The sequence below is a fragment of the Tasmannia lanceolata genome, unplaced genomic scaffold (genome assembly GCF_043159265.1).
Source record: "Tasmannia lanceolata isolate RefF3 unplaced genomic scaffold, GAP_Taslan_0.1 ptg000012l, whole genome shotgun sequence".
NCBI classification, from domain to species: Eukaryota; Viridiplantae; Streptophyta; class Magnoliopsida; order Canellales; family Winteraceae; genus Tasmannia; species Tasmannia lanceolata.
Window position 1 is genome coordinate 20,158,226 of NW_027518689.1, and position 15,797 is coordinate 20,174,022.

Below are 15,797 nucleotides of genomic sequence, written 5' to 3' on the forward strand. Positions count from 1 at the left end.
AAGATTTTGACAATTGATTTAAAATCATGAAATTTGGGGGATGGGGTTGGGTTCTACTTGAATCGCCTTGCCAAGGTCTCAACCTTAAACCTTAAGCCAAATTGGGTTCTCTCGAGTTCGTGTTGAGCCCAGCCCAAGTTGCACACCTGTTTGGTCTTTGCTCTTAATGCTTTCAAACAAAGCTGTCTTCTTCTTCTTCTACTTCCTTCTTCTCTTCACACTCAACCTTAGAAACCCTCTTCTCTGCCACTGCTTTAACCTATTAGAACTCTTCTTACAAACCCCAACTTCGAAAAAAACCCCAAACCAGCCTCGTATTCTTCTTCCCACCCGACATTTCAAAACCCAAATCCTAATTCCTTAATAGCTCAAACATCTAAGCATCCGTGTAACAGTTTTATGATTGATGCTTTCCAGGCCTCCTGGATATTGGTCATTGCACCATAGGCAAATGCATTAAATCCTTTCTGAAAGCCAATGCAATCTCTTTGCTGCTTGCTGTAAACATGCTGCAGGAAACTGTGGCTGCCGTAGCAACATTCATTTCTTTGTGTGGGATTCGAGTTTAGAAGTTCAAGTGAAGTATCTTTGTGTAGTGTTCTATGTTTTGAAGATGAAAACAATATGAAGAAATGCTTGTCATAGAACTGTCTTGCAACGCATAGAAAAGTAGGGGGTTGTTAACTATTTTTTTTAAAAAAAGGTAGGGTTACTTTTGACATAAAAACAGTTATTAATGTAAGATTATACATGTGGCATAATATGGAAATCTATTAGGGACCTCCCTAGTTTCTGCAGGTCATCCTTAATACAGGTCTGTTTGGACGTGCATAGTATGAAAGTACAATGCAAGAAATATAATTCTTTTTTCCTCACTTTTCTTTTTCCCTTATTTGAGAGGTAAATCAAAGAGTGTAATTAGCAAAGCATTTTTAGAGAGAGGAAAGGAAGAAGAAGAACCAAGAGAAGGAACAAGAGCCATGAAGGAAACAACACATACCAAATGTGTTTAGATGCCAGTGAAATGTGTTTTATTTAAACCTCATTAAGTACAAAGTGTTTTGCATATTTGCAAGTTTGGACGAGAACCTTGCACATTATGGAAAGAAGTCACAGACCTTTCGAAATCACAACCACAAACTCATTGAAAACCCATACAATACTAGCTCACTCCTTAAATGATGGTATTATTTCTTTAAGAAATCTACCCAACTTAAGCACTAGAAATAGGTTCATTGTCCCCATCATCCCCATTTTTGTTAACACGGACAACTAGTTGACTCCTCACATGATGGTAGCCATCAGACCAAACTATCTCTCCAAAAGTGTACCTCCCTTGAGAATGCTTTATAGGTGTAAGGGTAACATGATATGAAATCCGTTCCTTCTCCCATGTGAAAACTAGGATCCTTGGCCAGACTTCCACATGCACTCCTTCAGGATTCACAACACTTACAAAGTAAATTGCACTAGAGTGTCCCACATTGCTCAATGTTCTCTTGACTGTGACCGTAGATTGAAGATTTGAAATGGCAATTGACGGATAATTAAGATCCATATCTGTCGGGCGATCTTTTGGGCAATTGGTGTCGATTCCTTGAGACGGAAGAAAAAGGTTCTTCATTTGTGCCTGAGTGTAGCCTATGCTACAAAGAAAGAGGATGTAGTCTCGAGTATCCAAGTCATAGATCAGCCCTGGATCGATTGCTTGTAAGGGGTTTACGTGGCCGGCACCAATGTCGAATGGGTCTGCTAGTTTCATTGTTCCTCCTCCCAAAATCTTGTCATGGCTTGTGTCCCTTGTGTAAGCTGTAGTAAATGGAGTTTTGAGAGAGGTATGAGCAATCTGCTTACAGTTAAAAGAGTCACAAATTTCATGAAAAAAGTTTTTAGAATACCTCTACTTTTGTTTGGTTTTTTAGAGGCCCATTACAATTAATAGTAATGTGCTTTTCTTCTATATACGTTTGAAAAAAAATTATGTTCTAAAAAGTTTGATTTTTCTTTTCTGAATGGAAATATTTTGTTCTAAACAGATTGATTGACTAATGTCTATGCTGTTTCCTACATTTGTGTGATTAAACGCTGGAATTTCCACCACAGCTATTTGATCATCCCAGCTTTTAATTATGAATACATAAGTATTGAAGGTGGTAACTAGCTTAAAGTTCACCACATTAATGCATACCATTACCATACCCTGCATAGCTCATGCTACATTTTAGCATGAGGATAGTTCTAGGTTTTCCTAGAGTTGACTCAGTTCTATACCTATCGTGTCGATCAAAAACTTCTTTTTCTTAGGCCCTGTTCTTTTATGATTATGACAAATAATTGTGACTTCAAAACCAATTATTGCACTCAAAATTACGTCGAATTTTGAGCCCAATAATTGGCTTTGGACTGGCAATCGTTGTCATAATCTTAAACAAACAGGGCCTTAGCCCGAGAAAGTAAAAAACTCATCACATCAATCACTTACTTGTGGGTTAATTCAATTTTAACTAATGCAAGTTGTTGTATGAGTGTGGGTCTTTAAGCATTGGTCACAACATCCAGCTAGCAAGCAACATTCACGAACTGTGGCAATTTCTTATCTTTCGAATATGCATAAAACAAATTTTATGCCCATTTGTCCATTAGAAAAGGGTGTAAATTTCGTTTTACACCCTTTTTTCGTGGCGAGAAACAGAACTAAAGAAAAAAAAGATTTGGGTTTGTTAAAACTAGATTCCTCTTGCTTCATGGACGATTATCTGGCATGCTGTTATTCTCATAATTGTGTCCATGAGTGGGTGGCAAATGGTTGACTCTTTGAAACAACCAATCACTCCATAAGCTAAAGCTGTTAGAGTTGGCGTTATTTAATCATGTATACTTCAACACTCCCCCTCATGTGTGACCCCTCTTTTGGGTTGGCCTTACATGTGAATTTTTAATATCATGGAGTTGTTGGGTTTTGAACCCAAGACCTGTCGTGAGGCCATAGCTCCGATACCATGTGAAAGAACCAGTTTCTCTAAAAGCTTAAGTTGTTAGAGTTGGCATTATTTAATCATTGATACTTAATCTGAGATTCTTTACCTGTTGTCATCATAGCAGATTTAATGGCAGCGGGGGACCAATCCGGGTGCGCCGATTTGAGAAGTGCTACTATTCCAGCTACATGAGGGCAGGACATGGAAGTCCCTGAGTCGAAATTCCAATCGACGGATCGATCATCAATGGGGAGCACAGCTGGTGGAGCTTCCCGAGGCCACGCTGCTAAAATACTCACTCCAGGGGCACTAATGTCTGGCTGCAAAACCAACAACTCAAATATTTAGTAGAATTGCTAGTGTCTAAAGAAACTCCTCATATATCCCTCAGTAGCATTAGAATTTTGTAATACACAGAGATCATTGGAATTCCATGTGTTTGTGCACCTTGAGAATATTGGGAGACTGAGAATTTGGACCTCTGGAGGAGAAGTATGCGACAACAGGTGCTGGTGAAGTTCCAACAACTGTTTTGCTTGGCATAATCTGCACCTTGGATGACCTTGATGGTTCACACACACTTCATGTTAGGATGAACAAATTAATTCTTGGATGAAGATTAACATTATTGTCCATTTCCCAAAATGAGTGGTTATAGAAACTGGGCTAAATGACCATTATTTTTGGAATTTAGAACCTAAAAGCACTTTTTGAGTTGCAAGATATTTTTCTAAGGACATGTTTGAATTGAATTTTGAGTAAAAAAACTCATTATTGGACATAAAATTACATTTATGCCCAGTTTGTTTTTTATTTTGAGAAGCGATTGAGAGTCCAAAACTGTTTATTGGGTTGGCTGTACATGTGGCACATGTGGCCCATCTTTTGGATTGGCACGTGGATTTTTAATATCAAGGAGTTGTTGGGTTTTGAAAGTAGGACCTGCCATGAGGCAATAGCTCTGATTCCATGGGAAACCACCATTTACTCCAAAAGCTTAAGCTGTTAAAAGTTTAATAGGTAGCTAAAGCTCTGTTCATTTTCAATTACGAGAACCTATTGTCAGCCCAAAACTGATTATTGGACTCAAATTAACGTTTAATTGGAGTCCATTAATCAATTTTGGACTCACAATCAGTTCTCTTAATCCAAAACAAACTGGGCCTAATTTTGAGTCCAAAAGTCGATTCTAAAATCCAAAACAAACAGGGCCTTAATAAAATCTAAAATTCAAAATATTATTCTTTTGAACTTCTTTCAATGGATGCCACAATACGGAGTAGCTGTAACGGGAAATGAAAGTTCATGTATGGGAATCTAAATATGAGTCCCACCCTAGGACATCTTTTTAAATGGAAATGTTCATGGCTACTCATGAACATTTTGTTCAGGAGGGTTATTTGGAAGTAGAAAGTGATTCCTCTACCACAATTTTGTGGGCTAAAGGGATTTGTGACAAGCTGTGGAGACAAGCCAATCTTGTAGGTGACATTAAAGATCTAAGCCTATACACTACTATCACTTTTTTCTCTCATTCCTAGAAGAGCCAACGATTTGGCTGATTATCTAGCCAAATTAGGAGCATCTAGTGCCTCATTTTATACGGGGGAATCTTTACGGACTGAAGTGCACTTTTAACGATTTCTATATTTCCTAATAAAATTGATATCTTTTTTTTAAATATTCATAGCTATATTCAGTCACCTCGAGGGTTTTAACAATGTGTAATAAAGGATCTGAGTCCCCTGGCTGATGTCCACATAGACGGTGGGAACAATATCAACTTGGGCTATTTGCTGAGTCATCGGTGCGGCATAGATCAAGGCCAATCCATTGGCGGCAAAAACTGCTAGAGCCGCGTTGCCACTTAACTGCGGTCCTAAGGTAGAAAAGCATAGGATCACCTTCCCTGAGGCAAATTTCCCTGTCCAGTTTTCATACTCACACACCCTATACACATTTGAAGCATCAGATAAGGTAATTGCAAGAAGAAAGATAGAGATGTAGAGAGACAGAGTGCCATACCCATTACGAAAATATTGCGTGGTATTCACTATTGTTGCACTGATTTGTTTCACAATGAAGCCTTGTCCCTGTACAAAATATCATGTGTATAGTAGAGTATTTACATTTTTAATGTTTTAAATGAATTGGGGACTACCCAACTTTCCCATTAAATATATATTGTCCTCACAAAAAAAAAAGAAGCTTTTCTATAGTTAATGTTTATAAGAAAGCCAATTTTAAATTCCTCTAGAAGTAATTTCTTGAGTCCTACAACTATCTTCTTTATGCTATCAAATCCATTGACTCGAATAAAAGCCTTAAAGGGCAGCCAAATACCAATAACATTGTGATCTCCTTGATGGGATAATCCTAGGCCATTGATCCATCAAACCTTATTTAGGGTTCTTCCAAGAAAAGCTAAACTGTTGATTTTGGCAGGTAAGTTAGCTGGGATCGAACGTGGGACCTTTGAGCTAAAGGACCAATCCCTTTAACGTACACGTGACATAGATGGACATAAATGTAAGATCATGACCGTTGATCTTGTATGGATTCACAAGGTGTTCGTCTTATCCTGAAATGACATCCAAATTTAAGATAATAGTTTGCATAAAACCAGGAACGATGATCATCCGATCAAAATGATCTCAATTCCATACGGTCGGCCCAAAAAATAAGATAAAAGTAGGGCCCAATAAATATCAGACCATATTAACAAGATAAAAGTATGGCCCAATAAATATCTTTTAGGAGGGAGCGTATAATTGAATTTATTTTTAGCATTTTCAAGATTGAAGTGTATAAAGAATCAATCTCTTGGGGACATCTTTAAAGGGCATGATCATTTGATAAGGATGGGAAACACAATTCTTAGCCTTGGTCATTATAAATATGGCGATGGGCCCGTACTGTTAATTAGGAATTTGGCTATCATTCCAAAAGAACTTTTCTTTCAACAATTAAAAAAATAAATTCAATAGAAAATTACCACGATCGAAATCTGACCATCCAATATAATTTGTGTTGGAAACGTGCGGTCCATAGATGAAGCAGCGACACAAATACTCCACGGTGCAACATTTTGCACCAGAGATGGATCCGGCCCATCGTTCCCAGCGGAGAAGACAACCGATACACCCATTTGTGTGGCGTGGAACGAACCAATACCTGCGTTTGAAGAGAAGAATGGCAATAGAGGTGGAGTCGAACCGAACGATCCTGAAATCACATGGACCCCATCGTGTAATGCATCATCAAAGGCCGCCAATATGTCGGCTTCGTTGCACCTATTTGAAATATAAAATTTAAATGATTAAATAACACCAACTCTAACGGCTTAAGCTTTTATAGTAATTGGTTTTTTCATAAAGAAAAGAGTTCCTACTCCACGGAGTAGATAACTTATCTACTCTGTAGGCTTAAAATACAGTGAGGGCCACATTGTTTGAGTGATCCGAAGCATTCATTTGATGGGCCCTCACATAGATAGGGTGTGCCCAAAAATTCGGCGCCATAGGATCATCCTAACCTTTCGATTTGTGGAGGCAAAAAATGACAGATTTTTTTTGTCACACCCTATCTACGTCAGGGCCCATCATATGAATGGTTTGCAACAACCAAACAATATGGGCCCCACTGTATTTGGGGCCGACAGAGTAGATAACTTATCTATTCTATAGAGTAGACACTCTTTTCTCATATGGTATCAGAGATACTGCCTCATGGCAGGTCTTGGGTTCAAAACTCAAAAACTCTTGATGTTAAAAATCCATGTCCGGCAAACCCAAAAAAAGTGGCCACACGTGAGGAGTGTTGAAGTATATAAAATATAAATGATTAAATAACACCAACTCTAACCGCTTAAGCTTTTGGAGTAATTGGTTGTTTCACACACCTGCCCGTGAAATTCACGGTCCAGCATATCTTGTACACAGCAAGTCGTGCCCTAGGTGCACCACCACGCGCGATGCCTCTCCCAAACCCAAAGAAGCTCGCGTTCTTTACTATTGATCCGACGGCCGTTGATGCAGTGTGGGTCCCGTGTCCAATGTGATCTCTAGCCGAACGATACTCAGGGGTTGCAGTTGTGTTTAGGGGACCGTACTCACTCTCAAAGCCTTTTAGATAGTAACGAGCTCCGATTAGCTTACGATTGCAGGCTTTAGTAGGATCAAATCTGTCGCCCTTTATGCATTCACCCTTCCAAGTAGGCTTAATGGGTCCCATTCCGGGCTCTGCTCGGACGCTGGGGGATTCAGGCCAGATACCTTTATCATGAAGAAATAAATGGACCACAGAATTAGTAAATTACTTGGCTGGTCATTGTGTTATGGAAAACCACAAAATAATTATTGGATAATAACAGGTTTTGTTGGCGTTACTGTTCAGAAAGCCACCAATCATTTTGTTGCCAATCTAAATTTGTGTCTTTGAAATTTGAAAAGTCAGCTAGGTTTATCTCTCTAAAATAACATAAGGGTGATTTCAATCATAGCAAGGGTTATGTCGGCATACTATAATAATACATGGATATAATTACAACTATGTAAATTCTAGTGGTGTCAAGCGATCCACTTTGGACTGGATCCATCTATTTCGAATCGAGTCGCCATCTATTTTGAATTGGGCCGTCCATCGCTCCAAGTGTCCTAGGTCCCACGTATGCCCCTACTTATAAGCAAGGTTTAAAATTTCGGTTTCGGTACCGGTTTTGGACCGTGAAATTTTGAAATTTCGGTCGAAATCTGGTACTTGACCCGAAACTAATATTTTATTCAATATTAAATTTCGGTGAAATATTAAATTAATATTAAAAAAACATATTTTTTGGGTCAAATTTCAGAAAAACCGAAATTTCGGCCGAAATAAACCACTGTTTCGGTTTTGATGCATTTCGGTGTCGGTAATTTCGAAATTTAAAACCATGCTTATAAATAAGGGTGTCAATTTTGGCTCGGGCTCGGAAGCTCGCTCGAGCTCGGCTCGAAAAAAGCTCGGCTCGAGCTCGGCTCGAATCCTTAACGAGCCGAGCCGAGCCGGCTTGCTAGGCTCGTTAAGCTTAACGAGCCGAGCCTGAATTAGGCCAGGCTCGGCTCGGCTCGGCTCGTTAAGGCTCGTTAAGAAAAACAGTCATATATATAAATATAATACAGTAGCAGCTGAGGCATAATCATGACGTTTTTCAGTAATTGTCATAACTTCGTACCGTTTGGTTGTAGTTTTTTGGTAATTATCATAATTTCCTATCATTTTTTAGTAATTTTTCATTTAAAACTATATACATTCAGATATTTTAATTTTTCGTAATGATGACTTTTTTTTTTTAATTATTTCGCTTTTACTAGCAACCTTTGCTACCCACCTTGGCATGTGCCAAACTCGCACCCTTGATAATCCAAACCGTGATAATCCACTGTGATAATCCAAACCGTGATAATCCAAACCGTCCATTTGATACGTATATTCCAGAATATAACCCAAGCTCGATAGGCTCGCGAGCCTAGCCGAGCCTGACCGAGCCGAGCCTGGTTCGAGCCCGAGCCTAGCCTTTGAGCTTAACGAGCCGAGCAGAGCCTGGCCGGGCTCGGCTCGGCTCGTTTACACCCCTACTTATAAAGTTATAAGTACCAAAGTCAAGCGTAAAATTTTAATTCAAGAAATAAGACAAGTTGGCAACCAGTTTAGAGGCACCACATCAATACTTGTACTTTATTGATAAAGTCTAACCACCTTACTAACAGGGCCTCTAATAATGGAGAGAGAGAGAAAGAGAGAGAGAGGAATCGTCATCGAAATTAAATGAAGAGCGAGAAAATGAACTTTTGTTTCCCTTAGTAGGTTTTTAAATTTTAGAAAGTACCCCACATGGATAGACATAAATGAATGATAATGTCAATGAGTATATTGGCACCTTCCATTTAGATCTAGGATGCTACATCAGATTTTGTGGTTACATCCGTGCCATGATTCAAAATAATTTTGAACCTTATGATATGGATCCAATAGACACGTTCAGATCCAACTATTGCACCTTGTGCTTGTCCATTAACATTTGGATCCTTTGGCCCCATTGGACCGTACTCCAAACCCATTCTCACATGTCCACCGATATAAAAGGTGATGGATCTGTGTTGAATAGGCAAAACATACTCAAATAGGTGATGGGTAGACATTATGCTTTCCCCATGTTTTCTTCACGTAAGATTATCATATTCCTTATTTCTATCTAATTTAAAGCCAAAGTTAGCAAATGACGACGACGTATGATATTGACATGCTTCTTTTCCCTATAGTTTTTCGACACGCAACATATGTTTTATGCATTTGAAAACAATTGCATGGGATTCATTAAAAAAGAAAACAATTCCAAGGGAAAAGAATGGGTTTCGTCCTTTTTGGAAAATATGAGATTACTCGAATGCAGTTCAACAAAACTTGAAGGCTTTCTATATGCTAAACACCATATCTTCTCTTCGATCTATATAATCTATGGAAGGTAGGGCTAATGTCATACTAGTAGTGAACACTACAAGAAATACATTCATTGGAGACTGACAACAGACTTCAAACAAAAATCTCTTGCAAGAAGTGTGCAATAAGAGGAAAGAGAGAATAACAAGAGACTTCAAACAAAAATGACCTGTATCAAAGATGCCAACAACTATGTCATCACCATAAGCCAGTTGCATTGGCGTCAGTCCGCTGTGATCCAAGTTTAGACCCATGAAGTCCCAGCTTCGAGTTGTGTGGAGTCGAAGTGTCTTGCTCCGAAACACCGATATTACCCTTTCCATATCTGAAAATTTGTTTTTTTATTTGTTCAGTACTAAATGTGGGTCTCAAGAAAATTAAAAATAATAATAATAAATAAAAAATCTTCAAGACGAGTGAGGACTTGAAAGAGATGGTGTTAGATATTTTTTAAACCCGTAAAAGAATGCGGCCGAGGGAAAGATCTCAAATTTTATATATAAGATAAAGAAGAAACACAATGAGGAAGGCTAAGTGCTTAGCCATGAGGGACAAAAGGAGGGAAAAACTTAAAAAGAAACCATAAAAGGAGATGGCGTTATCTTCTTACTAGCCAAGGTGTTAGCTTGTGTTGAGTTGAGCCGTGCAGCAAAGCCAGAGAAGCTATGTTTGTAGCTATAAAGCATTGCTGCCTCTGCATCTTCTTCACTATAACATTAAAAAATGTGAAAAAAGGACCGACAATAAAAGAGAAAATTATCTGAATTTGTGAATGTAAGCTAAGTACCTTGCAAAGACGTTAGAGAGGAGTTTGACATGGGATTTTGTAGTGAAGAGAGGATCCTTAGCATGGTTGTGGCCTAAATAGACTATGTGAACCAGCTGCAAAAATAAGAAGAGCCAAAGGAGATATGAGATGAGATCATATTACGGACAAAAAGATGAAGCAACTTGTATATTAAAATTACTTGTCCTGTGGACTTTGAATTGATAAAATAAAGACAAAGTGTGACTGCAAGGACCCAATAAGATTGAAAAGGAGTGGCCATTGTGTCTCCCACATATGCACCACACAAGGGGAGTAGTGGAGATTAAATAGTGGAAAAGAAGCGGGAGTTTATGATTTTAGTAGGTTGGGTACCGGAGTGCGTGCGTTACAAGGCTTGCAAAGCTGCAAGACTCTCGAGAGATCTCCCAATGGCACCATGATGATTGATTCACTTTCTTTACCTATGCCTACAGCTACATAAAAATCTTTTATTTGTGCATAGCTTGATAATGAAGTTGTGTATATGAGCTCTATCTCTCCCATTTTAAAAATTTCCAACGATTCCTGCCTATACTAAGATAATACAGTATTGTTGTGATCATGGTTTTAAATTTCGAAATTGGGTATACCCGAAACATTACAAAATTTCAACTGAAATTTAGAAATTTCGGTCTGAATTTCGTTTTCCCCGAAATTTCGTCCGAAATTAAGAGATTTCACCCAAAAATCTCAATTTTGTTCACTGTTTAATATTTTCCTGAAATTTTGGTAATTTTGGCCAAAATATTGTTTGAGATAAAATATTATTTTAATTGATCTAGTTGGATTTCGGCTGAAATTTCAAAACCATGATTATGATCATCATAAAATGAGTGGGGCCCACATTGTTTGGGTAGTCTAAACCATTCATGTAATGGGACCTGATATACATAGGGAGTGCCCAAAAAATAATCTCCATAGTATCATCCTAACCCTTCGATTTGTGGAGATTTAAAATGGACAAATCAATGGAGGTTTAAAAGCGTCCGTTTTAAATCTCCACAAATCATGGGTTAGGATGATCCTATATCTTAGCCTCCTTGATCCTCTAATTAGCCTTAAGCTAGGATTGGAATTTACATTCTAAAAGACTTGAAAACACTTGATCTTCAAAGCTCTTCACTTCTTCAAGTCTTATTTACCTTCCTGGATCGATTCACCTTTTCTTTGGCTTCACATAATTTCCATGATTGGCCTAAGCCTTCTTCTTCTCTTTGGCTCATGTGATCTCCAATAGTAGTTCGAGACACGATCCATGCTTTATCCTTGACTTTGGTGCTCGATTGAGAAGATCTTCAACACATGCATTTAAACATCAAACACATTAGTAAAACATAAAAATCAACTTGCGTTTGGAATCATCAAAACATAGAAGATTTCCAAGGGGTGAACCATTGGGCTCGCAGTGCAAGCATATCTCCCTGAATCTTTCAGCATGTTTGTGTTGAATTACAGTAGGAACAAAATGGAGGTGACAATGTCAGAGCTGTTGAACATGCTTTAATCGGCAGAGGACCTTTTGAGAAAGAACCAGAATTCTGCCTTCATTGTAGACGTGTTCCAACTACGCCAAAAAGAAAGGCAAGGGTAAGAAGAGGAGAGGCAACGACGCTAAGAGAAACGTCTTGGAGGTGGTTAAGAAGCGTAGCTTCAAGAAGAAGTCACAGGGTGGTAGGCGGAAATGCCGAACATTAGAAAAGGAACGGTAAGGCCTTTCTAGAGAGCCGACAGTATGGCAAGACTTCAGAAGGTATGTCACAAGTTTTTTATTGTTGAGACCAATATGATTGGTCCTACTTTATCTTGGTGTGTGGATACTGGTTAAAGCTCACATGTCTACCATTTTGCAAGGGTTCAAGGAAAGTAGAAGGTTAGCTGAAGGGGAGCTCTACCTAAAAGTGAGTGTCTTAACTCTAAAAAGGGCTAGGGATGCCGCAAATCCAACTCACTTATCATACCTTTGGGTTGGGCATATTAACCTCGAACGGATCACTGTGGAACCCTTGCCAACCTTTGAGCTGTTTTTGCAGGGTAAAATGACCAAGGCTCCCTTAAGGGCAAGAGTAGAAGGGCCAAAGCTTTGTTGAACTTAAACCACATTCACGTATGTTGACCCCTATCTCATCCTATGAGAGTAGTGTATATCTACTTCGTGTCCTTCACGGATGGCCATTCAAGATATGGTTACATTTACTTGATGTGACATAAGTCTGAAACCCTTAAAAAGTTCAAGGAGTTCAAGAATGAATTGGAGAACCAGATTGGTCAGACCATCAAGGTTGTTGCTCTGACACGGGTGGAGAGTACCTCTTGACTGAGTTTGGGGATTCTACGGGCGAGTGGGATCATTTCTCATTGGACTCTGCCAGCAATGCCAAAGCATAATAATGTACCAGAGAGGAAAAATCATGCTATTTTGGACATGGTCCATTTGGTGATAAGCTTCGCCAATGCACGTCTATTCCTTTAGGGCTAGGCCATATAGACGATGCTTTATGTTTTCACCCGAGTTCTGACTAAGTTGGTTCCTAAGACTCCAATGAGATATGGACGAGCAGGAAACCCCCCTTTAACATTTGAGGATATGGTGTTGTTCGGCCCACAAGAAAAAGATAGGCACTGATAAGATGGAACAAGGATTGAGAGGTGTGTCTTTGTTTGATATCCTAAAGAGACCAGGGTTATTAATTTTATAACCCTAGCGAGCAAAACATATTTGTGAGTCGGAATGCCGCATTCATGTAAAAGGAGCTCACCCTGAATGCAGGCAACAAGGATACCCGCCTTGGAGAGCAGTCTAATGATCCAACTAAGAGAACATATGAGGAAGAATAGTAGGAACCCACTCAACCTATTCCAACCATCTGACGTTGTACTAGGGAGATCAGGATGCCTAATAGACTTGTCTATCTTGGCGAGGCTTTCAGTAGGGCTGCAACTCGGGTCGGGCGGGTCGGGTTTTGGAGAACCCAACCCTACCCGAGAAATATCTCGGGTCGGGTCGGGTCGGGTTTTTTTTTCCGGAAAACCCACGATTCCCAAACCCGGCCCTACTCATGATAAATCTTGGGTCGGTTCGGGTCGGGTCGGGTTTTTTCACGTTGACGCAAATTTTTAAGGAAAAATCTTGTTTGGCAAGGCAACTCAACTCATAGAAGCAGAAATTACACTCACATTACACTTGAATCAAACAATGATGTAATTACACTCACATCACACTTGAATCAAACAATGCTGTAATCAAACAATGTTGTAATTACAATCAAACAATGCTGAATCAAACACTTGAATCAACTCAACTCATAGAAGCAGAAATTACACTCACATACAGTAACAGTGGGTGCGTGGGTTTTCACTTTTAACTTTGGGATAATTACATTTACACCCCCTCTAGTTTCTGACACATCCACTTCCACCCCTATAGTTTAAAACGTGACAAATACACCCCTGTAGTTTCAATTTGTTTAAGGTTTGCCCCCTCAGCTAAAGGTTCGTCCATAGATTGAAGGGTAGGATGATCCGATGGAGCTGATTTTTTGGGCACACCATATCTATGTCAGGACCCATCAAATGAACGCTTTGGATCATCCAAATAATGTGGGCCCTACCCGAATCCAAACACTACCAAAAAATCATCCAAATAATGTGGGCCCACATTGTTTGGATGATCCAAAGCGTTCATTTGATGGGTCCTGACATAGTTAGGGTGTGCCCAAAAAATTAGCTCCATCGGATCATCCTAACCCTTCAATCTATGGACGAACCTTCAGCTGAGGGGGGCTACCTTAAACAAATTGAAACTACAAGGGTGTATTTGTCATGTTTTAAACTATAGGGGTGGAAGTGGATGTGTCAGAAACTAGAGGGGGTGTAAATGTAATTATCCCTTTAACTTTTAACTAACAATAGAAAAAAATATACATACTATAACTTATGTAACTCGGGTCGGGTCGGGTCGGGCCCCTTCAAACCCGGCTCGACCCGAGATTCATGCGAGCTTTTGAATGCTGAACCTGGCTCGACCCGAAACCCATGAAACCTAAACCCGACCCAGGCTATTTTCGGGTCGGGTCGATGCGGGTCGGGTTTTACCCGGCTCGAGTTGCAGCCCTAGCTTTCAGTATGATCTTTGATGGGGTCGAGGGCGACCCCCTTAACTACAAGGAGGCAATGTCAGACATCAAAGAGGACAAATGTCTAGGTGCAATGAAATCGAGAAGAATTCAATGTATTCAAATGGGGTTTGGACTTTAGTGGATCTATTAGACATTGTTAAACCCATTGGATACAAATGGATCAATAAGAGGAAGGACGCCCAAATGAGAAGGTAGATTACCTTTAAGGCTAGATTTGAAGGAAACCTTTTCAACTGTGGCCATGCATAAGTCTATCAGGATTTTATTAGCTATAACTGGACACTACGATTATGAGATCTAGCCGAGAGATGTCAAATCCTCCTTTTTGAATGAAAAAATTCAGGAATATATATATATATATATATATATATATATATATATATATATATATATATATATATATATAACACTTGAGGGTTTTGTCTATGCAGGAGAGGGTAGTAAAAAAGTGTGCAAGTTCCTTAGGTATATTTATAGACTAAAGCAGGCATCCCACAAGTGGAACCTCTATTTTGAAGAGGCGGTCAAAGAGTTCGGCTTCTCTCAAAACATGGATGAGGCTTGTACTCATTGGAAATGATATGGGGATGTTGTCAGGAATGAAAATATGGCTACCTAGTTGTTTTGCTATTAAGGACTTGGAAGAAGTATCCTATATTTTGGGCCTTAAAGTGTTTAGGGACCAGAAGGATAGGAAGAAGAATCTTTCATATGAGAGCTATATTGATAAGATTTTTTCTCGTTTCAGCACTGAGGATTCCAAGAAGGGGTTGATAACCTTTTGGCATGGAATCAGGCTTTCCAAGAAGATTTCCCCCAAGACATCTTAAGATAAGAAGAAGATGAGTGTCATGCCATACGCCTCGGATGTAGGCAGGCTTATGTATGCCATGTCATGTATTAGGCCAGACATCTGCCACATAGTTGGCGTAGTAAGTAGATATCAAGCTAACCCAGGTTCTGAGCACTAGACGACTGTGAAACATATTTCCAAGTACTTGAAGAGGACTAATAACTATTGCTTGGTCTATGGTGGAGATGACTCGGTCATTTTCGAATACAATGATTCGGAATTTCAGTATGAAGTGTATGATATGAAGTCCAGCTTGGGCTTTGTGTTTGCTAGCTCAAGAATCCACATGGGTTCAACTAATCACCATGTTTTGAGGATCAATAAACTCAAATTGATTATGTTTTAAGGACTAATGAATTGCTTTGGAGTGTTGTGCTCATATGAGGATAAACCATTCAATTGCTAAAGGAGCTGGAGTATACTTGGATTATCATCCCTTGGAGGTACAATCAAGGTGGAGCTCAAATTAAATCATCCCAAGCAAATGAAGATTCAAAGGGACATTATTGAAGGCCACATTAAGAGAAGCGAGAGTTTTTACTTAG

General features: G+C 39.3%; 1 protein-coding gene across 1 annotated transcript; it reads right to left on the reverse strand.

Moving 5' to 3' along the window:
• Nucleotides 1–1,025: 1,025 nt before the first annotated feature.
• Nucleotides 1,026–10,504, reverse strand: UNE17 (Subtilisin-like serine endopeptidase family protein). The gene is made up of 11 exons (XM_077391212.1): nt 10,424–10,504; nt 10,243–10,337; nt 10,066–10,163; nt 9,625–9,780; nt 6,880–7,252; nt 5,974–6,271; nt 5,004–5,071; nt 4,683–4,928; nt 3,426–3,540; nt 3,085–3,298; nt 1,026–1,809 (listed from the first exon to the last, which is right to left on the reverse strand). The coding sequence occupies exons 1-11, from the start codon at nt 10,502–10,504 to the stop codon at nt 1,214–1,216; spliced, it is 2,340 nt and encodes a 779-aa protein (XP_077247327.1). The 3' UTR covers nt 1,026–1,213.
• Nucleotides 10,505–15,797: the final 5,293 nt, after the last annotated feature.

Coding starts and splice junctions, on each gene's coding strand:
- UNE17 (XM_077391212.1), bottom strand. CDS start 10,504: ATGGCCACTCCTTTTCAATCTTATTGGGTCCTTGCAGTCACACTTTGT. Junction 9,781..10,065: donor ACAAGCTAACACCTTGGCTA/GTAAGAAGATAA, acceptor ACAAATTTTCAG/ATATGGAAAGGGTAATATCG. Junction 3,541..4,682: donor ACATTGTTAAAACCCTCGAG/GTGACTGAATAT, acceptor TGAACCATCAAG/GTCATCCAAGGTGCAGATTA.